This window comes from Dendrobates tinctorius, unplaced genomic scaffold (genome assembly GCF_039654945.1).
Source record: "Dendrobates tinctorius isolate UK_male_01 unplaced genomic scaffold, ASM3965494v1 ptg000084l, whole genome shotgun sequence".
Classification (NCBI taxonomy): Eukaryota; Metazoa; Chordata; class Amphibia; order Anura; family Dendrobatidae; genus Dendrobates; species Dendrobates tinctorius.
In genome coordinates, this window is record NW_027361752.1 from 43077210 (window position 1) to 43100766 (window position 23557).

At 48.1% G+C, this 23557-nt stretch overlaps 1 protein-coding gene across 10 annotated transcripts in view; it reads left to right on the plus strand.

The window, feature by feature from the left end:
- GRIK1 (glutamate ionotropic receptor kainate type subunit 1) overlaps positions 1-23557 on the plus strand; it is a 437138-nt gene that overhangs the window by 240827 nt on the left and 172754 nt on the right. For all 10 annotated transcript variants that reach the window (XR_012233956.1, XM_073584576.1, XM_073584579.1 and 7 more), the window contains exon 5: positions 9419-9472. Coding sequence is in view for 9 of the 10 variants with exons in the window: in XM_073584576.1 (XP_073440677.1) it covers positions 9419-9472 (54 nt within the window). In the remaining variant the exon portion in view is untranslated. The remainder of the gene's footprint in view (positions 1-9418; positions 9473-23557) is intronic.

Here is a 23557-nt window from a genome sequence, read left to right on the forward strand (position 1 = left end):
GGGCTTTTATTTTGATCTGGATCTTCCCTCTTTTTTGGGTATTACCTCTGTCCTGACAGCGATAATGGATCTCCCTCACCCAGGGCGGCGGGGTACTCGGTACCGGGCCTGTGGAATTCAATGGGAGATGTCACGGTAGCTGTGATCTGGTCCGTGGCCCTGGGCGTCCATTGTAAAAGGGGAATAGAGTGGATGATGATGTTTAAAGTTTATACGTAAATGATTCGTGACGCCACCTGTGGTGTTCGGCAATGAAGGTGTTAAGCCGACGCTGCAGACAGATCCTCTGGGACAGATGGTGTGGTGCAGCAATGATGGTGTAGCCCTCCACAGGCAGGGCTGTAGTCCCAGGGCAGTGTTGATGGAGAGGTAGTGAGGAGAGGAGAACGGTGTAGTGTTAAGCACCGAGATGTAGCAGTGCTGAGTGGGTTGGCGCAGGAATAAGCGGAGGACACCAGGGCATGTAGTTCCAAAGCTTTACTCAGTCTGTTGTGCATACAGGTGCCCGCATCCGTGCTGTGTCCTCCAGGTCAGGGGCTCAGCCAACCTCTAGGCAAGATGAAGTACTCTGTTCCAACACTCCGCCAGCATATGTGTCTTTTCTGAATGTCTCCCTTCTAGTGCCTATTTGAAGTACTCACAGTACTGAGTTACACTTGAGTTCCTCCTTTCAGATGTTCTTAGAACTCTACTTGTATGGCAGACAGCTGTAGCCTGTTTCGGGGACTCCTTGCTACTAAGTCCCGGCTCACTCTTGTTGCTGTTGTGCCCCCAAGTCTTGTGTGGGAATAAAGTGGTGACAACTTCTATTCCTCCGGTGTCTGTCGCAGGACCATTAGTACCCATACAACCTCGGGGACCGGACCCCGGCCATGCGCTGAGAGCTTGAGGAAGGGCTCTGCTCTAACCCTAGTCATTAGTTCTCCTCTTCTCCTCACGTTCCGTACAAAACTATCTTTCTTATGGAGAATTAGGCTTTCTGAATGTCTCTTTCCTGTGCCAGCAGACCCAGGTCATGGAGGTCTGCAGCAGCACTCCCTTCAATCCATCCCACGCAGGGGATCTTCTCTCACAGACTGACCTAGTCAGACTGACCCAGTCCTAATGAGCTCCCGCTCTCTTGTGCAGACTAAGCTCCACCCACCTCCCAGCACTCTTCGTGTTCCAAGCAGGGAGCCACCAAAGGTGCTTTGCTACACTACTATGTTGTGTGGTATGCAGGTGTTGGAGTGTGGTCAGGTGTATCCACCTTACCTGAATGGTGGGGTACCACACCTCAGGAGGAGGTGCAGTACCTCTGTGGCGACTGAACCCTCAGGGGCACCACATACCCCCCTGTTAAACACAGCACGTCTGCGGGCTGCAAGTGAAACAAAGATATTACAAAATAAGGAACATACAAAATTTTTGAAATGCTTAATAAACAATTCTTAAACTAAACTTCCCAATTTGGGCTCAGCACTGATCCTTGAACGTTGCAAACAATTTAACAGACTATCTATACTTAATATATTGCTTAATTTAAAGTTATATTACCTAATTTAAAGTGCTATGGAAGCAAACTCCCTACCAGTTCAAGTATTATCACCAACACATTTTTCTTTCACATTTTCACTGTCTCTGCTACACTATGGGTGACAACCGCTGATGCCTGGTTCGTCACTTGTATTCAAACCTTTATTCAAATTTTACATCTTTATTAAAGTACTACCATTTAGTCTAAATTCTGCAAAATATTCATTCCTAATCAAATACCTAGATACTACTATCAGCCAATTTTTATATAAAATCTGTTCTATTGCTATAATAATTAACTTTTATTTCTATAGCGCCGACATATTCCGCAGCACTTTACATTTCAGAGGGGATTTGTACAGACAATAGACATTACAGCATAACAATAATCACATAGATTATAACAAATACCAAGAGGAATGAGGGCCCTGCTCGCAAGCTTACAGTCTATGATGAAAGAGGTGGACACGAAAGGTGGGTGGTAACAGTTGCCCTGATTGTATGGACCAGCCATAATGTTAAGTGTGTAACAGTACAGACACAGAGTGCTAATGGATGCATAAAGCATGTGGGAACATGATGCGGGGAACCTGGTTATGGTAAAACTTTTGGCTGTGCCACACAGGGATAGTTAGGTTAATGTGTTGAGGCGGTAGGCCAGTCTGAATAAATCCGTTTTCAGGGCACGCTTAAAATTGTGGGGATTGGGGACTTATCGTATTGACCTGGGAAGTGCATTCCAAAGAATTGGCACAGCATGTGTAAAGTCTTGAAGATGGGAGTGGGAGGTTCTGATTATTGAGGATGCTAACCTCAGGTCATCAGCAGAGCGGAGGGCGCGGGTAGGGTGGTATACTGAAACAAGGGAGGAGATGTAGGGTGATGCTGAGCCATGGAGGGCTTTGTGTGTGAGGGTAATAAGTTTATACTTAATTCTGGAGTGGATGGGTAGCCAGTGTAAGGACTGGCACAAGGTAGAGGCATCGGTGTAATGATTGGTAAGGAATATGATCCTGGCTGCAGCATTCAAGACAGATTGGAGGGGGGAGAGTTTGGTAAGAGGAAGACCGATTAGAAGAGAGTTACAATAGTCGAGACGAGAATGAATAAGAGAAACAGTAAGAGTTTTTGCAGAGTCAAAAGTAAGAAAAGGTCGAATTCTAGAGATGTTTTTCAGGTGCAGATGACAAGAGCGAGCCAGTGATCGAATATGAGGGGCAAAGGAAAGCTCAGAGTCAAGTATGACCCCAAGACAGCGGCCCTGTTGTTGGGGAGTAATAGTGGAGCCACACACAGAAATGGCAATGTCGGGTATAGGTACATTAGTAGCGGGAGGAAACACAAGGAGTTCAGTCTATGACAGGTTCAATTTCAGATATAGTGAGGACATGATGTTAGGCTGTGCCCACGTAGCGATTTTTAAGCGTTTTTGCCGCGATTTTCGGCGCGAAAACGTTTAAAAATCGTGTACAGAATGCCCCCATGCATTCCTATGGCATTCCGCACATGGTGTGCTAATGCTGCGCTTTTTTCCGCGGCGGAATCACATCGCGGAAAAAATCGCAGCTTGCTCATTCTTTTGTGGAGAATCGCAAAGAATTGCCGCGATTCCGCACCCATAGGAATGCATGAGAATCGCTTACTTCCCGCATGTGGCTATTCCCACCATGCGGGAAGTTAAGCGTCTCCTGTGCGGTTGGTACCCACAGTGTGGAGGAGAGTAGACTGTCCTCCAGGCCCTGGGCACCATACCCCTGTAAAAAAAAAGAATAAAAAATAAAAAATCGGGGTATATTTACCTTCCAGTGTCCCGCGCTGCATTCCCGGCCTAGTGTTCCCAGTAATGCCTTGCGGCAAGGCCCTGTAATGACGTAGTCTCGCATGACTCTAGCGGTCTCGCGAGATCACTATAGCAATGCGAGACTACGTCATCACAGGTCTCGCAAGGCATCGCTGGGAACGCTGAGGCCCGAGAATGCAGCGCGGGACGCTGGAAGGTAAATATACCCCGATTTTTTTATTTTTTTTAGCATTTTAACATTCTATCTTTTACTAATGATGCCGCATAGGCGGCCTCAATAGTAAAAAGCTGCTCACACTTGTCAAACACTATGTTTGACGAGTGTGACCAACCTGTCAATCACTTTCCAAGCGATGCTTCAAATCGCTTCGAAAGTGCTTGAAAATCGCGGCAAAATCGCGGCAAAATCGCGATCATAATCGCGGTGAAATCGCGCAAAAAAAACGCGCAATTTCTGGGAAGGAGTGCGGTTTTTAGTGAGCGTTTTAAAACGCTACGTGGGCACATAGCCTAAGACACTGCGTTTAGACAATTGCCGGTGTTTTCTAGAAAGGCTGGCGTGATGTCAGGAGAAGAAGCGTATAATTGGGTGTCATCAGCATAGAGATGGTACTGGAAACCAAATCTACTGATTGCTTGACAAATAGGGGCAGTGTACAAGGAGAAGAGGAGGGGGCCTAGGACTGATCCTTGAGGATCCCAACAGTAAGGGGAAGGTGAGAGGAGGAGGAGCCAGCAAAAGATACAGTAAAGGAGCGGTCAGAGAGATAGGAGGAGAACCAGGAGAGAACGGTGTCCTTGAGGCCAGTGGAATGGAGCATAGTGAGGAGGAGCTGATGATCCACAGTGTCGAATGCACAGTGTCCATGCTATCAACATTTTTATAAGGCACATTATATAATTCTTGCACGTGCTGGACACCGCTCCCAGCCGGGATTTCTTGCAGTGTCCTTGGGTTGGAGCAATGCTCCATGATGAGGTAGTTCTTATCTTCAGAAGTCCTATGTAAAAACCAAGAGAGTGCACCTCAAAAGGTGCAACTATACACAAGAAAGTTTGTGATGCATTCCAAGTTCATGATCACTGCATTCCAAGTTCATGATCACTGCAGTTCTAATTTCAAAAATACTACTGCCAAAAACTAGGCAAACTTGAAGAAAACATGATAAATAATGGGGCACAACGGTGCCAATACCCTTCTGGGTAACAGTTTGTTATTGTGGAAATGTTCTTTATTGTTGGTCTCCTCCTGGAGTAGTGGAAGCTGGTTTATTTTGCTGCTTCCAGGGGAGAACTTCTGATTTTCCTCTTCCTGTTGATGGTTGTTGCACATTGGATGAGGTGGTAGCTGGTGGAACTGCTGCCTGAGGTACAGCAGGGGTAGTAACGTGTACCAGTGGGTGTTGTACTGGAGTAGAGATGGCTGTTTTGGTCTATGGTCGCTTGCATGGTAAAACTTGGGTGCTGCCACTTGATGGCTGTGCAAGCACAGGACCATTTCTGTCTATAGGCACCTTGCCTAGCACCAGGATCATGGATTTCACACCCGGTGTCTGTGTGGCTGGTGTGCACGTTGTTGGTGGGGGTGCCGCTGGTGTCACTACTGCTATGGACATGGAGGCTACGGTGACTGCTGGGACAGGCGGGGACCCAATGGGGCCTGACAGGGCTTCCCAGGACTTAGGGGCGATGGCAGTACCTCTTTCCTCATGGCCGCTCAGGTCCTCCGCAGGCATCGGCAGCAGGTCAGGTGGAGCATCCTCCACTGCGATGTCGGTCCCTGGTCCCGAGGATAACTCCTGGCAGGCGGCGGCATCCGGCAGCGGTGCCAGGGTGGAGGCAGCAGCAAACGCTGGCGGCAGTGTTATGGGTGCCGCGGAGGTAGCAGATGCTGCCGGCAATGAGGCTGGTGCAGCGGTGACGGGTACCTCTTCAGCAGGCCCCTCCTGGGTGCGCTGCCTCCGCTGCTTCAGGAAGGCCTGCCTCAGCTGCAGGCTGTCATTCAGCTGGGCAGTCTCTTCCTCCAGCTGCTCCACGTCCATGGTTTCCAGCGGGCCAGTGCTTGTGACCACTGCGCCGGTGGAGAGGTGTTCTTCTCCTTTGCGATCTCCTGGCCTCCGTCCTCCTTCCATCATGGCGTCCTGATGTTCTCTCTCCTTCCTGGGCTTCTTTCCCGCCATAGGGCTTCGCTCCTCCTTCTGGGGGCGGCGTCTTCTTCCTACTCCTCCATACCAGGCCAGTATACGAACCCCTCTGGGGGTGGGCCATGTCGCTGTAGCATAGAAGTTTAGGCAGGGGAGGCCCAGGACAGTTCGCGCTCTTTTCTTAGGACCACCCATGTTGTCACGCCCTTCTTCACCGCGTCGGCGGCCATTTTGAGAGTCCATTTTACAGTCTATAATTTTGGTTATTTTGCACATTCTCAACAATTAAGTCCTATAAATCTTCGGCACACAGAACCCAGTGGCACCGGGCTTCGTCATCCTGTTCGTGACGCCAAAAATGGATCGCCCTCACCCAGGGCGGCAGGGTACTCGGTACCAGGCCCGTGGATTCAATGGGAGATGTCACGGTAGCTGTGACCCGGTTCGTGGCCCTGGGCGTCCATTGTAAAAGGGGAATAGAGTGGATAATGATGTTTAAAGTTTATGATTCGTGGCGCCACCTATGGTGTTCGGCAATGAAGGTGTTAAGCCGACGCTGCAGACAGATCCTCTGAGACAGATGGTGTGGTGCAGCAATGATGGCGTAGCCCTCCACAGGCAGGGCTGTAGTCCCAGGGCAGTGTTGATGGAGAGGTAGTGAGGAGAGGAGAACGGTGTAGTGTTAAGCACCGAGATGTAGCAGTGCTGAGTGGGTTGGCGCAGGAATAAGCGGAGGACACCAGGGCATGCAGTTCCAAAGCTTTACTCACAGTCTGTTGTGCATACAGGTGCCCGCATCCGTGCCGTGTCCTCCAGGTCAGGGGCTCAGCCAACCTTCAGGCAAGATGAAGTACTTTGTTCCAGCACTCTGCCAACATATGTGCCTTTTCTGAATGTCTCCCTTCTAGCGCCTATTTGAAGTACTCACAGTACTGAGTTACACTTGAGTTCCTCCTTTCAGATGTTCTTAGAACTCTACTTGTACGGCAGACAGCTGTAGCCTGTTTCGGGGACTCCTTGCTACTAAGTCCCGGCTCACTCTTGTTGCTGTTGTGCCCCCAAGTCTTGTGTGGGAATAAAGTGGTGACAACTTCTATTCCTCCGGTGTCTGTCGCAGGACCATTAGTACCCATACAACCTCGGGGACCGGACCCCGGCCATGCGCTGAGAGCTTGAGGAAGGGCTCTGCTCTAACCCTAGTCATTAGTTCTCCTCTTCTCCTCATGATCCGTACAAAACTATCTTTCTTATGGAGAATTAGGCTTTCTCAATGTCTCTTTCCTGTGCCAGCAGACCCAGGTCACTGAGGTCTGCTGCAGCACTTCCTTCAATCCATCCCACTCAGGGGATCTTCTCTCACAGACTGACCTAGTCCTATTGAGCTCCCGCTCTCTTGTGCAGACTAAGCTCCACCCACCTCCCAGCACTCTTCGTGTTCCAAGCAGGGAGCCACCAAAGGTGCTTTGCTACACTACTATGTTGTGTGGTATGCAGGTGTTGGAGGGTGGTCAGGTGTCTCCACCTTACCTGAATGGTGGGGTACCATACCTCAGGAGGAGGTGCAGTACCTCTGTGGCGACTGAACCCTCAGGGGCGCCACAATAAACTATTAATTTGGTAAGAATGTACCCAGGTGGAGCAGGTGCCCCATTTATTATGATTATTGTGCTCTTATGTGCACGACTGTGTAATTTGTGTTTTATACTATATTGTTATGTGTGGAGGGTGCATTGGTTGCACTTGTGGAAACCAAGGTCTGGCCAGCCAGTTCATAAGAGATGGAGTCTGTGCTTGTTGACCCTTTGGTGAGCCTTCACTGGGAGGGGGCAACTGGCAACTTACAAATAGGGCTACTTGGTGACAAAAGATTACTTGGTGCATGTCGGTAGTTGTGTGCAATCTCGTAAACAAGATCAAGATGACGTAGAGCCGAGACAGAAAGTGAAGAAAGATGTCGTAGGACCTAGACAGAAAGTGAAGGAAGGTGACACAAGACTGAGACAGAAAGTGAAGCAAGGTGGCGCAGGGCCGAGACTTAAAGTTAAGGAAGGTGACGCAGGGCCGAGAACAAAAGTGAAGGAAGATGACGCAGGGCCAAGAACGTAAGTGAAGGAAGGTGACGCATGGCCGAGACCGAAAGTGAAGAAAGGTGATACAGGGACTAAACAGAAAGTGAAGGAAGATGACGCATGGCCGAGACTGAAAGTGAAGGAAGATGACGCATGGCCGAGACTGAAAGTGAAAGAAGGTGACGCAGGGCCGAGACAGAAAGTGAAGGAAGGTGACTCTGGGCCAAGAAAGAAAGTGAAGGAAGGTGACTCAGGGCCAAGACAGAAGGTGAAGGAAGGTGACTCAGGGCCAAGACAGAAAGTGAAGGAAGGTGACTCAGGGCCAAGACAGAAAGTGAAGCAAGTGATCCAAGCTGTACAAGGCCAAAAAGCGGTTGGGGCTATGGAGATGAGATGCCTACTTTAGTTTGTCATTAGAAAGTTAGTATACAACGGGCCAGTCCCAGGTCATAACAAAGGTGGAAGCTATGTATAGCGGTAGAGTAAAAAGCGTGCAGGAATAGGTATGTCACCACGGAGCAGACGGACCAACAGTTAAGGAGGTTTATTTACAGGGAATAATACTGGTGAAGTTAACAGTATAAAATACGAATATAATGTGAACGGGTTTAGCAAACAGCAGAATAAAGCATAAACAGTTTTCAACGGCAATAAGAGTTATTTTCCTATGGTGAATACTTATCAGTCTGCAGGGGTCTTGATTGAAGGGGTCACTCTTCTCCAACGTTGGCACCTAATCACCAGCGGCACTTGTAGTCCGTAGTACTCTGTGTCCTGGGTCTTTAACGTCCAACCGGGGTACGAGGGGTTAACGCGGGAGCCAGAGGGGAACGAGACTGACAATATCCTCTTTGCTCCAAGTCCTTCTCTTTTACTCTGCAGCGGTGCTCTCTCACCGGAATCAGGGGTTCTGCCTTAACACATAAGTCACCGCAACCTTGTACGTGGCTCAGTCTCTCTATACAGGTCACAGTTCCATTACTGAATGCAGCTTCTTTGCAGGGAAGCGTCTTGCCACATAACACAGTCTCTCTGCAGGGGGCGTCTTGTCACTGAGCACAGTCTCCCTGCGGGGCAGCGTCTTGTCATAGAACACAGTTTCTCTGCGGGGCAGCGTCCTGTCACAGGAGGAATGCGCAACCTTCCTGACACTGCAGTCCCAGACTTCTCGTACTCACAGTGTGCAGTGTTTGTCCGCGGTCTCTCTGACTCTGGCGGCTGTACCAGCGTTCTCTCCCCGCCTGCGTCAGCGTCCTCCCCTGTCTGATGTCTGCGCTCCTCTGAGCCAAGCGCTCAGGCTGCTAAAATGTCCCCCAGGGAACCTGCTGCCCTGCTCTATGGTTCCGGGCACGGAGCAGAGGAGACAACCCTCCCTCGGCTCCTTCTGTGCTTCACCCCCTTACAGTAGCATAACACCATCACAGCAGAGTGCCCAAATGTGAAGCGGTAATCCCACAAATAACATTTACTGACTATCTGCAGGACTGGTGGTAATTAAAGAGGACCTGTAACCGGGTCAAGCGTCTAGTTCTTGCACCTGAGCGCTCGTGCGTATGCGCGACAACATCTCCATTCACTGTCTATGGTAGCAGAGGTCGCACATGCTCATTATTTAATGTTATTTGTGGGATTAACACTTTATATTTTCTGTGTTGGCAGTCCTGTCTGTGCTAATTGCAGGTAATCCTTTAACCTATGTGTATGTATGTATATATAGATAGATATATATAGATATATATATATATAACTTTAGTGGAAAAAATCCTTTAAACAGTTCTGTAATATTTTACATATAGACAACTGATTTTTTTCCGTTGTGCACTGCTTCCAACAATTGAATCTTCTTTATTAATAGCTGTATTTTTCTTTTCTGTTTTTGCTTTTTGCAGATTCTCTCCATGGGAATGATGACCGAATATTACCATTACTTCTTTACAACATTGGTAAGACCTTCTGCCTAACTAGATTTGCTGCAACCTCGTCACAGATACTTATGACTTGCTATAGAATTTACAAAACACTATCAGCATGCAATGTGTTAAATATATCATGACCTTCATCTCCTGTCCTTAAAGGGAATTTGTCAGCAGGATTTCGCTATTTAATCTGAGAGCGGCATAATATAGGACAAGAGAGTCTGATTCCAGGGTTGTTTCACTTACTGGCTTGTGGGTTGTAGTTTCAACACAATCAGTGTTTTATCAGCAGGAGATTTTTTTCTGCCGGACTAGGTCCTACGTGCACACCAGTCAGGCTAATCTGTATAACCCCGCCTCCACCAGTGATTGGCAGCTTTCTCTTTACGTTGACAGTAAGATGCCAATCGGTGGTGTGGGCGGGATTATACACAGCTCAGCATTCTGCAGAGAAAACAGGGATTGTATCAAAACTGCGCTAAGTAGCCCAGGAAGTGATGCATCACTGAAATCAGGGTCTCCGTCTCTACATTATCCTGCTAACAGATTCCATAGCAAAAAAATAAATACTGACAGATTCCCTTTAACCCCTTAACCCCCAAGGGTGGTTTGCACGTTAATGACCGGGCCATTTTTTACAATTCTGACCACTGTCCCTTTGAGGTCATAACTCTGGAATGCTTCAACAGATCCTGGCGATTCTGAGATTTTTTCTCGTGACATATTGTACTTCACTTTAGTGGTAAAATTTCATTCATATAACTTGCGTTTAATTGTGAAAAAAACGGAAATATGGAAAAAATTTTGAAAATATTGCAATTTTCAAACTTTGAATTTTTATTCCCTTAAAATAGAGAAATCTGTGACACAAAATAGTTACTAAATAACATTTCCCACATGTCTACTTTACATCAGCACAATTTTGGAAACAAAATTTTTTTTTATTCGGAAGTCATAAGGTTAAAAGTTGACCAGCGATTTCTCATTTTTACAACAAAATTTACAAAACCATTTTTTTTAGGGACCACCTCACATTCAAAGTCACTTTGAGGGGTCTATATGGCAGAAAATACCCAAAAGTAACACCATTCTAAAAACTGCACCTCTCAAGCTACTCAAAACTACATTCAAGAAGATTATTAACCCTTCAGGTGTTTCACAGGAGCAGAAGCAACGTGGAAGGAAAAAATGAACATTTAACTTTTTAGTCACAAAAATGATCTTTTAGCAACAATTTTTTATTTTCCCAAGGGTAACAGGAGAAAATGGACCCCAAAAGTTGTTGTCCAATTTGTCCAGAGTGCGCGGATACCCCATATGTGGGGGAAAAACACTGTTTGGGCACACGGCAGGGCTTGGAAGGGAAAGAGCGCCGTTTGACATGTTCAACCTAAAATTGGCTGAAATTGAAATCGGACGCCATGTTCTGTTTGGAGAACCCATGATATGCCTAAACAGTGTAAACCCCCCACAAGTGACCCCATTTTGGAAACTAGACCCCCTAAGGAACTCATGTAGATGTGTGGTGAGAACTTTGAACCCCCAAGGGCTTCACAGAAGTTTATAACGCCCGGGTGTAAAAATAAAAAAATCATATTTTTTCCACAAACATGATGGTTTAGTCCCCAATTTGTTATTTTCCCAAGGGTATCAGGAGAAATTGGACCCCAAAAGTTGTTGTCCAATTTGTCCTGAGTGCGCTGATACCCCATATGTGGGGGAGAAACACTGTTTGGATACATGGCAGGGCTCGGAAGGGACAGAGCGCCGTTTGACATTTTCAACCTAAAATTGGCTTTTAGGTTCTCCAATTGCATTTGGAGAACCCATGATATGCCTAAACAGTGGAAACCTCCCACAAGTGACCCCATTTTGGAAACTAGACCCCCCAAGGAACTTATCTAGATGTGTGGTGAGCACTTTGAACCTCCAAGTGTTTCGCTAAAGCTTATAATGCCCGGGCGTGAAAAAAAAAAAAAATAATTTTTTTTTCCAAAAAAATAATATCTTAGTCCCCAATTTATTTTCCCAAGAGTATCAGGAGAAATTGGACCCTAAAAGTTGTTGTCCAATTTGTCCTGAGTGCGCTGATACCCCATATGTGGGGGAGAAACACTGTTTGGGCACACGGCAGGGCTCGGAAGGGAAGTAATGACGTTTTGGAATGCAGACTTTGATGGAATGGTCTGCTGGCGTCATGTTCCGTTTGCAGAGCCCCTGATGTACCTAAACAGTGGAAACCCCCCACAAGTGACCCTATTTTGGAAACTAGACCCCCTAAGGAACTTATCTAGATGTGTGGTGAGCACTTTGAACCCCCAAGTGTTTCGCTAAAGCTTATAATGCCCGGGCGTGAAAATATAAAATCCTATTTTGTGTCCACATAAATGATCTTTTAGTCCCCAATTTTTAATTTTCCCAAGGGTAACAGGAGATATTGGACCCCAAAAGACATTGTCCAATTTGTCCTGAGTACGCTGGTACCCCACATGTGGGAAAAAACTGTTTAGGCACATGTCGGGGCTCAAAAGGGAAGTAGTGACGTTTTGGAATGCAGACTTTGATGGGTCTGCTGGCGTCATGTTCCGTTTGCAGAGCCCCTGATGTGCCTAAACAGGGAAAAAAACCCACATGTGACATAAATTTGTATACTAGACCCCCAAAGAACAAATCTAGATGTGCCCCCAACTAAACTAATGTAAATTAATAGGGCATGGAGGTGTGGTACAATTTGAAGCAATCTTTCATACACAGGCCAGGTTTTTTGGGGCAGGTGTCGCACTGGTAAATGGTGTCCTTGCGTATTCCCTTTTTGTAACACTCGGCACCTTTTTTACGGCTTACCTTTTCTACCAGTTGGTGGGACCACCCCCGGAAAATGCTCACCTGGTACGATACGAGCACCTGCAGTTCCGGAAGTACTGGGGCCCGCTCCTTCCTGAGCGCCAAACATCAGGGCCTTAACCACTACCTCCTGGAACTGAAGGTATGACGTATCGGTGTGGCGTGCACATTGTGACAGCAGGAATGCGTTGAGCATTGCCATTTGTACGATGTGCACGGACAGCTTTTTGTACCACGCCCTGGCCTTTCTGAGAGCATTGTACGGTTGGAGGTATTGTACCCCACTACACAGGTCGGTTTGCTGACCTGTGTGGAGGTACCCCGTTCAGTGCAGAGGGTGCTGCCATCACCGTGTATGGTGGTCAAGAGATGGACACCCCTCTTGTCCTTGTACTTGACCACCAGTAGGTGGTCGCTACATTGGGCTCTGCTCTCACCTTTTCTGAGCATCTGCCCAAGTAGCGTCTTCGGAAAGGCCTCTCTGATTTTTGCGGACAGTACCGCAGGCTACGTTACCTCGCGCAGAGAGGGATTTGTAGAGTGGGACGCTGGTATAAAAGTTATCAGTGTTAGAGGTGATAACCTTTATCCAGCAGTGGGTGAACCAAATCCCACACAATTTTCCCACTTACTCCCAGGACAGGAGGACACTCAGGGGGTTCAATCCTGGTGTCCTTTCCTTCGTAGACTCTAAACCTGTGAGTGTACTGTGGCGCCCCTGAGGGTTCAGTCGCCTCAGAGGTACTGCACCTCCTCCTGAGGTGTGGTACCCCACTATTCAAGTAAGGTGGAGACACCTGACCACACTCCAACACCTGCATCCCACACAACATAGTAGTGTAGCAAAGCACCTTTGGTGGCTCCCTGCTTGGAACACGAAGCGTGCTGGGAGGCGGGTGGAGTTAGTTTGCACTTAAAAGAGCGGGAAGAGGATAGGATTTAGTTAGTTAGTCACAGGAGTCTGACGAGGTCAGTCTGTGAAAGAAGATCCCCTGAGTGGGATGGATGAAGGAAGTGCTGCAGCCGACGTCAGTGATCTGGGGCCGCTGGCACAGGAAAGGAACATTAATAGAAAGCCTGACTCTCCATAAGAAGGAAAGAATTAGAACGGAACGTGAGGAGAAGAAGAGAACCAAGGATCAGGATTAGAGGAGAACCCTTCCCAAGTTCTAAGCGCAAGGCCGGGGTCCGGTCCCCAAGGTTGTATGGATATTAATGGTCCTGCAGCAGACACCGGAGGAATAGAAGTTGTCACCACTTTATTCCCACACAAGACTTGGGGGCACAACAGCATCTATAGTGAGCCGGGACTAGGTAGTGAGGAGTCCCCCGAAGCAGGCTACAGCTGTCTGCCGTACAAGTAGAGTTCATAGAAACATCTGACAGGAGGAACTCCAGTGTAACTCAGTACTGTGAGTACTTCACTAAAGGCGCTAAGAGGGAGACGTTCAGAAAAGGCACATATGTTGGCGGAGTGTTGGAACGGAGTACTTCATCTTGCCTAGAAGTTGGCTGAGCCCCTGACCCGGAGGACACGGCACCGAGGTGGGCACCTGTACCTGCAACAGACTGTGAATAAAGCTTTGGAACTACATGCCCTGGTGTCCTCCACTTATTCCTGCGTCAACACACCCAGCACTGCTACATCCCTGTGCCTAGCCCTGCGCCCGACACTACATCATCTAAGTGTCACTTCACCTACTCTGCCCTGAGACTACAGCCCTGCCTGTGGAGGGCTATAACATCATTGCTGCACCACACCATCTGTCCGAGAGGATCTGTCTGCAGTGTCGGCTCAACATCTTCATTGCCGAACACCACAGGTGGCGTCACGACTCATTCATTCATAAACTCTAATCATAATAAGCACAATGAACATTACCCCCCTTCTACAATAGGCGCCCAGGGCCACGGGCCGGGTCCCAGCTACTGTGACAACTCCCATTGAAGCTCATCGGGCCCAGTACCGAGTACCCCATGGCCCTGGGAGGGCGACCCAACTTGGTGTCACGAACAGGATGACGAAGCCCGGTGCCACCGGGTTCTGTGTGCCTACGATTTATTGGACTTAAAAATTTGTGGAAATGTGCAGAATAACCAAATTGACTGTAAAATGGACTCTAAAAATGGCCGCCGGCGCGGAGAAGAAGGGCGTGACAATATGGGTGGTGCTAAGAAAAGACCGCGAACTGTCCTGGGCCTCCCCTGTCTGAACTTCTATGCAACTGCAACATGGCCCACCCCCCGAGGGGTTCGTATACTGGCCTGGTATGGAGGAGTAGGAAGAAGACGCCGCCCTCAGAAGGAGGAGCGAGGGCTGGTGGCGGGAAAAGAGTCCAGACAGGAAGAAGGAGAGAGCGCCATGATGGAAGGAGAGAGGAGGCCTGAAGAGCGAAGGGAGGTTGAGCTGAATCTCCCCAGCGTAATTGCTGAAGGCTCCGATCTGGCTTCCGGCATGAACCGTCAGCAGCTGGAGGATGAGATAGCCCAGCTGACCACCCGTCTGCGATTGAGGCAGGAGGCGTTATGGAGGATGAACTGGCAGCACGCCCAAGAGGGGCCTCCATCAGCGGTACCCCAGTCACTGCTGCACCGGATCTCCCCCAGGCAAACCCTGTAGAGCCTGCGGCCGCTGCAATACCACCGGCAGCGTTTATCACCATCTCCCCACTGTCATCACCGCTGGGTGAGGTCTGCCAGGAGGAGTTGTCCGAGGGCCTGGGAGCTGAAGTGGAGGAAGAAGTTGAGCTCCCGCCTGGACCTGACGCGGCTGCGCAGGTCCCACCAGAGACCCCCGCGGACTCGGAGCCGCCGGCCGCCCCACTATTGTCTCCGACCTTGAATCCGGCGGCGCCAGTGAACATTGTACGCCGCCGGGAGGCTCCAGGTATGATCGCTACCCCTCCCAACGGGTTACCCCTCGAGTTTTCATATAGTGAGGCTGGCATGCTTGAACTCCACATGGGACAATTAGATGAGCTATGCTCTCAATTCAGAAGCACTAAGCTTACTTCGATGGGGAAGTGGAAGAAATCCCTGCTGAAAAGAGTGAGACTGGAGCAGGCACGTCCCATTCGGCATCTCGTGGGTTTGGCAGAAGAATCCGAACGACTGGGGAGTATCAATATGCATCACGGGTTACCTTTGCCACAGATTCAGGACCCCCGCCTCTCCCCCTACAAGCCCCCACAGACGCCAGTGACACCAGACGTCAGGCCAAAAATCAAGGCAGTGGTGCCGTTAACTGCAGTGCCACCTGAAATTGAGGAACCACGTCCATTGGTACCAATTGCAACTTCTTCAGAATTACGGGCAGCAGGGATATCACCAGCAGCAGTTGATGAGCTACTTATACAAGTAGCTGCCAACCTCACTCCAGGAGAAAAGGAGTACCTGCAATTTGTAAACAGTCAACAGGAAAAGGATGTCCAGAAGTTCTCCCCTGGAAGCAGCAGCCCAAGTCGTCAGCTTCCAGTACCCCAGGAGGGGAACCTCAATACTAAAGGAGAAACTAACTAACTCTGTTACCCAGGAGGGTATTTGCACCATTGTGCCTGTTTTTTTCTATTTTTGTTATCATGATGTTTCCCTCTTGATTCCAGTTTTATTGGCAGCGTTTTTCTTACTGAACTGCAGTGATCATGAACTTGGAGTGAATCACAAACTTTACTGTATATAGTTGCACCTCTTTAGGTGCCCTTTCTTGGTTTTACATAAGTCTTTTAAGAATAAGGGCTACCTCATTAAGAATAAGGACATTTCAAGACATCTTGGCTGGATCAATGTCTATATTGCACTTATTAATGTCTAGCATTTTTTATAGAGTAAGTAAATAGTGAATGTTTTATAGAATTTAGACCAATGCTTTGATGTTTGAATAAAGATTTGAAAAACTTGCAGGTGACGAACCAGGCATCATCGGTTGTCACTTAAGATTAATAATAGGAAGTAGAAAATGTGAAAGAAGAGATGAAGAAGAAATGTGTTGATGAAGAATACTTGAAGTGGTAGTGAGTTACTGCCAATAGCACTTTTGAATTAGGTACTGTATTAAAGCATGGATAGTTAGTTAAAATTGTTTGCAACGTTCAAGAAACCGTGCCTCTCATATTGAGAAGATTAGATAACAACTGTTTAGTTAGCATTATAAAATTTTTGTATGTTCCTGTACTTGTCAACCTTTGTTTTTTTGCAGCCCGCGGAGGTGCTGTGTTTAACGGGGGGGTATGTGGCATCCCTGAGGTTTCAGTCGCCACAGAGGTACTGCACCTCCTCCTGACGTGTGGTACCCCACTAATCAGGTAAGGTGGAGACACCTGACCACACTCCAACACCTGCATCCCACACAACATAGTAGTGTAGCAAAGCACCTTTGGTGGCTCCCTGCTTGGAACACGAAGCGTGCTGCGAGGCGGGTGGAGTTTAGTTTGCACTTAAAAGAGCGGGAAGAGGATAGGATTTAGTTAGTCACAGGAGTCTGACGAGGTCAGTCTGTGAAAGGAGATCCCCTGAGTGGGATGGATGAAGGAAGTGCTGCAGCCGACCTCAGTGATCTGGGTCCGCTGGCACAGGAAAGGAACATTAATAGAAAGCCTGACTCTCCATAAGAAGGAAAGAATTAGTACGGAACGTGAGGAGAAGAAGAGAACCAAGGATCAGGGTTAGAGGAGAACCCTTCCCAAGTTCTAAGCGCAAGGCCGGGGTCCGGTCCCCGGGTTTGTATGGATACTAATGGTCCTGCAGCAGACACCGGAGGAATAGAAGTTGTCACCACTTTATTCCCACACAAGACTTGGGGGCACAACAGCAACGATAGTGAGCCGGGACTAGGTAGTGAGGAGTCCCCGAAGCAGGCTACAGCTGTCTGCTGTACAAGTAGAGTTCATAGAAACATCTGACAGGAGGAACTCCAGTGTAACTAAGTACTGTGAGTACTTCACTAAAGGCGCTAAGAGGGAGACGTTCAGAAAAGACACATATGTTGGCGGAGTGTTGGAAAGGAGTGCTTCATCTTCCCTGGAAGTTGGCTGAGCCCCTGACCCGGAGGACACGGCACCGAGGTGGGCACCTGTACCTGCAACAGACTGTGAGTAAAGCTTTGGTACTACATGCCCTGGTGTCCTCCACTTATTCCTGCGTCAACACACCCAGCACTGCTACATCCCTGTGCCTAGCCCTGCGCCCGACCCTACATCATCTAAGTGTCACTTCACCTACTCTGCCCTGGGACTACAGCCCTGCCTGTGGAGGGCTATAACATCATTGCTGCACCACACCATCTGTCCCAGAGGATCTGTCTGCAGTGTCGGCTCAACATCTTCATTGCTGAACACCACAGGTGGCGTCACGACTCATTCATTCATAAACTCTAATCATCATAAGCACACTGAACATTACCCCCCTTTTACAATAGGCGCCCAGGGCCATGGGCCGGGTCCCAGCTGCCGTGACTACTCCCATTGAAGCTCATCGGGCCCAGTACCCTGAGGTACTCTCACAAAGTTTGTAGAGTTTGATTCCGTACCTGGCCCTCTTCCTGGGCAGGTATTGACGGAATCCGAGCCTTCCCTTGTAATGGACGAAGGACTCATCCACGCTGATCTCCCTTTGGGGCACGTACACTTCAGCAAACTTTTTGTTGAAGTGTTCGATGACCGGCTGAACTTTGAACAGACGGTCAAAGTTGGGGTCATCTCGTGCGGGACACTGTGCATTATCGGTATAATGCAGAAACTTGTGGATGGCCTCAAAACGCGTCTGGACCATGACCATTCGGAACACTGGAGTGTTGTATAAAATATCAACACTCCAATATTGCCGAATTTCCGGCTTCTTCAGTATCCCCATGTGGAGGACCAGGCCCCAAAACTGCATCATTTCAACTGATAAAGCGCCTGTGGCGGGCGCGAAACGTACGTCGGGTGTCGTTGCATGGGCCTTCACCTCCTCTGCTCCCCGGTAAGCAGCCTGCCTTTACTTGTTTCCACACTTCGGTCATTTGGACCGCTGGGCGGGTCGTCTCCCGGGTTCTCTCTGGCACAATTGCGCAGTTTTGATATGTTGATACATATGTTATTTACTATGTAAGAATCCTTCCACATGTCATTGATTCATTTATGTTCAGTGTCCATTGGACTTGCACATTGACCCCTCTGGATGGTTTTTTTTTTTTTTTTTGGCGCTCTGGACATGTACAACTATGTACAATACACATTTAATTGAGTATGCCATATTTGACTATCTTTTACCATTAGACACATGTCTGTTATGTGCAATGCCCATGGGCTGACTGAACGTTGTGCCATGTAGATTTCGAGCACTGGTATCATTTTATTTACCCTGTCCTTGTCTGTCCTGATTGTTGTATCATTGGGGCTTATCCCCCCTATTTTAGTCAACTTGTATACTTGTCAGCACTTGATGTGAGTATTAATAAAATTTATACTTTTGCATATATTTTGTATCCGTTACTCCGTTTTCTCCTTTTTAAGATTAGCATATGGAGTGGTAATCCATGCACAAGGCGTTTTTGGACCATGGTCACCGCCTTGTCTCGTTCTCTGATACTGGGCATTATCATATATGTATCATTTCAACTGCGTCCACAGGAGACCAGTTGGAATATGATGAACGCGGGTTTTCTGCCAAAAATTGACGAGCGTACAAATTAGTTTGCTCCACCATGAGGTTAACAAAATCCTCAGAGAAAAAGACTTTGAAAAAGTCTATTTCTGTGAGGCTGGTGGTGTCAAACTTGATTCCTGATTCTGCCACAAAATCAGGAATCAGTGGCTCGTAATTTTCGGGGGGCGAAGTCCATACAGGGTCTACTGAATCCGCTTCGGGCATGGTGGGCGCTGCCTCATCTTCTGTCCTGGAGCGTCTGCGTGGCGATTCCGCAGGACCCGAGGAGGAAGATGAGGAGGGGGAAGAGGATGAAGAATCCGAAAAATAAAGAAAAGTCGGATCCTTGTCCTCGCTATCAGTGTCGGAGGCAAGGTAAGAATATGCCTCCTCCATTGAATAGCGCTGTTGGGACGAACGCGATGGGTGGGACATTTTTTGTGAAAGTGGTGCTTGGGTGTACTTTATTTATAGCTATATGTGTATGTGTGGGGGGCTAGTGATTGGTGCACACTATTCTGTAAAGAAAAAGCTAAAAAAAAAAAGGAAATGGGGAGAAAAATACCTGTGAAAAGAAAAGTCTAAAACAGCAGGCCCTAGCTCTGATAAGTGAACGGCGTCACTTATCAAAATTCAGTGGCTGCTGCTGGGTGTGCGTACAGGTGTGGTGCAATGGGGGGGTGAATAAAAGGAAATCAGCAGGCACAAGCTCTGATAAGTGAACTATGTCACTTATCACAGTTTGGCGGTTGTGGGATGCGTATAAGGAGTTGGCGCAAAGGGGGCTGCTAAATGTGCGCACAGAGGCGGCACAAAGGGGGATGGAGGGGGTAAAAAGTGGGGGAAGGGGGATGAAGAGAGATCGGACAGGGATCAGGGATTAGCACTTACACTTATAGTTAGGTGGTGCAATGGGGGGGTGAATAAAAGGAAATCAGCAGGCACAAGCTCTGATAAGTGAACTATGTCACTTATCACAGTTTGGCGGCTGTGGGATGCGTATAAGGAGTTGGCGCAAAGGGGGCTGCTAAATGTGCGCACAGAGGCGGCACAAAGGGGGATGGAGGGGGTAAAAAGTGGGGGAAGGGGGATGAAGAGAGATCGGACAGGGATCAGGGATTAGCACTTACACTTATAGTTAGGTGGTGCAAAGGGGGGGTGAAAAAAAAAGGAAATCAGCAGGCACAAGCTATGATAAGTGAACTATGTCACTTATCACAGTTTGGCGGCTGTGGGATGCGAATACGGAGTTGGCGCAAAGGGGGCTGCTAAATGTGCGCACAGAGGCAGCGCAAAGGGGGATTGAGGGGGGTAAAAAGAGGGGGAAGGGGGAAGGGTGGGGATGAAGAGAGATCGGACAGGGATTAGCACTTACGCTTGTAGCCAGGTGGCGCAAAGGGGGGGTGAAAAAAAAGGAAATCAGCGGGCACAAACTATGATAAGTGAACTATGTCACTTATCAAAGTTTGGCGGCAGTGGGTTGCGAATACGGAGCTGGCGCAAAGGGGGCATAGGAAAAAAAAAGCAAGCACGAGTGTTGATTGGTGAACTGCATCACCAATCAACGCTCGGCAGCTGCTAAATGTGCGCACAGAGGTGGCGCAAAGGGGGGGTGGAGGGGGGTAAAAAGAGGGGGGATTGGGGGGGGGATGAAGCTAGATTGGGGGGTAAAGCTAGATGGGGGGGGGTGAAGCTAGATTGGGCAGGGATCGGGGATCAGGCAATACTTACAGTTGTAGGGTTTTTCTTTCTTCTTTCTTTAGCAGGTATTGTGATGCTACAAGCTGCTGTGGCACCACAATCCCCAGCACACCAGGAGATCCAGACTTATGACCGCTCTCTAGGGAATCCTTAGCTAGTGTGAGAACCCCCTGCAGAGCTGTCATACAGGTCACAGGCAGGTCAGGGACAGGTCACAGAGCGGTCACATCACTGCTGTGACCTGTCATTGGTGGGATCGAATGATAACATCGATCCACCAATCCCTGCTCTGCATGGTGGCCATGGCAGCCGCCTAGGATCGGAGCTCACAGCTCCGATTCTAAGGCAGGTCATGCCCAGGTCATCAGCAGGGCACAGAGCGGTCACAGAGTGACAGCAGCTGTGCCCTGTGGTTGGCGCGATCGCCGATCTAATCGATCACGCCAACCAGCTCCTGTAGGCCCTGCTGGGCCTGTGTCAGGTCCCTGCCTAGGATCGGTGCTGTATTCCGGTACTGGCAGGGCAGAGCGTCGCTATAGCGATCGATGCAATCGGCGATTGTGCCAATCCGGGGGGTTTTGCCTGGTGTCTGGCGTTGCCAAGCACCAGGTTCAGGATCGAGTACCGATCAGGATCGAGTACATCGGTACTCGATCCTAGCCTAGAACATCATTGTTTCAGCTGCTCCGATTGGCTGAAACAATGAGAAGCGCTGTAATTGGCTGTTTCGATTTCAGCAGCCAATCACAGCGCTCGGGAGGAAGGGAGGGCAGCGACAGACCCCAGGATGCCGAGGCCATCTACCATAAGGTAAGATGGCGTCGGAATTTTAATGCGATCATCGCGACAAGTCGCGATGTCGCATTAAATGCCATGACGTACTATCCCGTCCTTGGGAAATAAGTCCCAGGGCACATGGACGGGATAGTACGTCACATGGCAGAAAGGGGTTAAAGGGGACCTATCTCTTGCAATAATATGTATTTTTTTAACCTGGTGTGAATGACACTGCTCTCCTGAATGTGGTTTTCTTTTCTTCTTGCTCCTCTCCGCTCCTGAGATATGGTCCCATTTTCCCTGTATATAAATGTAGTCCTTTTTTAACCAAGTGGGCGTGGTCCACAATAACACTCCCACGAGGGAGCGTTGAAGATCACTTTCACTTGGCTAAAAAGTGGTCTGGCTCGCGGGATGGTCCTTGAAAACTGAGGAATATTGGAGTAGGAAAGGCAGAAAAAATAAAGATACTACCAAATAATAAGAAACCGAGTTAAAACTACTAGACTCTGTACTTCTTCAAGGAGCAGCACCAACTACCATGAGACCTCGATAATCAAGAACCAAAGTAATGAATTTTTTATAGAGGAGTCTGAAAAAGTCATTCTTGTTAACTTCCAAGTTAGAAATACCTATTCATTACATTTGACATTTGAGTATATTAATTTTGAAATTTTAGTTTGCGCTCTCAGATTATGATTTAATGACTCCAAATTCTCTGACTCGCTCTAATTAATGGAATAGGTTTTTTTTTTTTTTAATGTGAGGAGTCGTATAAGTTTCCGCTCAGTATAGAGTAAAGGGAGCGGGAGCATAGAACGAGCTCCCCTCTGGGATTAAAGCAAAGGGATCTTTAATTCATTTTATCATCCCAGAGGTCGAGAAATAACTTTGAGTCGCCGCGGTGTATTAATAGCCGACTATTCTGCTCTTTCCTTTACTAAGCGAAAATAAATCCTGGTATGTGCTGCAAGAAATGTTCATATTTTTTACAATTTTTTTCTACCTATAATTAGGATTTGAAAAAAATAAAAAAATAAAATGACTGCTTTGTTTATGAAACAGCACCACACCTGCACATAGGTTATGTCTGTTATTGCAGCTCAGCTTTATTGTAGTGATCTCCATTACCACCTTCGATCTGTAGACAGGTGAGGCGCTGTACTTGAAATAGAGTAGCCATGGGGTGTAACGCTGGAAATCGAGGTTATTAATGGTTGCCTGAGGGACGTTCTGCCACGCGGAATACACTCAGGGAAATCATCAAGATCCGCTGCTGGCAGCTCTCGTGTGATCACCGACCAATTACTTGCCAGATGTGCTCAATAGGAGACAAGTCTGGAGACTCTGCAACCATGGGAGCACATTTAAGCTACGCAGGTTGCTCACAGTAGCACAAGAATCATGCGGCCTGGTGTTGTCGTGTTGAGAAACAGCTCCTGGGATATTTTGAAGAAAGGGCCGCACCACTGGTTCCACTACCAAATCAATGGATCGCCAAGCTGTTGGTGCACCTGGAATGACGACTAGAGTGTCCGGCTATTGTATATAATGCCACCACACACCATAATCCTGGGAGTAGGACCAGTGTGACGTTCTCTCGTAAAGGCCTAATCATGGCTTTGACCATGTAGTCTCCAGACCATTCTCAGGGAAACATTGACTCCTAGACAAAAGCGCGACTCATCACTGAAGAGGACAGACTCTTTACTATGATAGCATTTGAGGGCAGTGGCATGAGGTCCATAAAGGGGATGGATCTCCATTCCCCCATTGCGCCAGTCCAGCCTCCGATCTCCATCTGGAGACCATGTGGGCAAAGCCACCAACAGTCCTTCACGAGGGAATCACAAAATGGTGTAATCTCAATTTTAAGAAGTGAAGATAATAACCTGTAAGCCCATAATATCAAAGTGGTGGAAATCCCATTTAACATAATGAAAGACTTATGGGTATACTTGTCAACTCTCTTGGAACATGCTTGAAACCTCCCAAGTTCCAGAATGATGTGGTAAATCGCTTGATCCCTCTGGAAACCTCCCAAATTCCTCTAGAAAGCTGATCTTTTAGGAGGATTCTTGTGTATGACACCCGGATGCTCTAACATCGGACAGAACCCTGGTGTCCACTCATACATTCTTGGGTGGAGAACGGGGTGGAGAACAG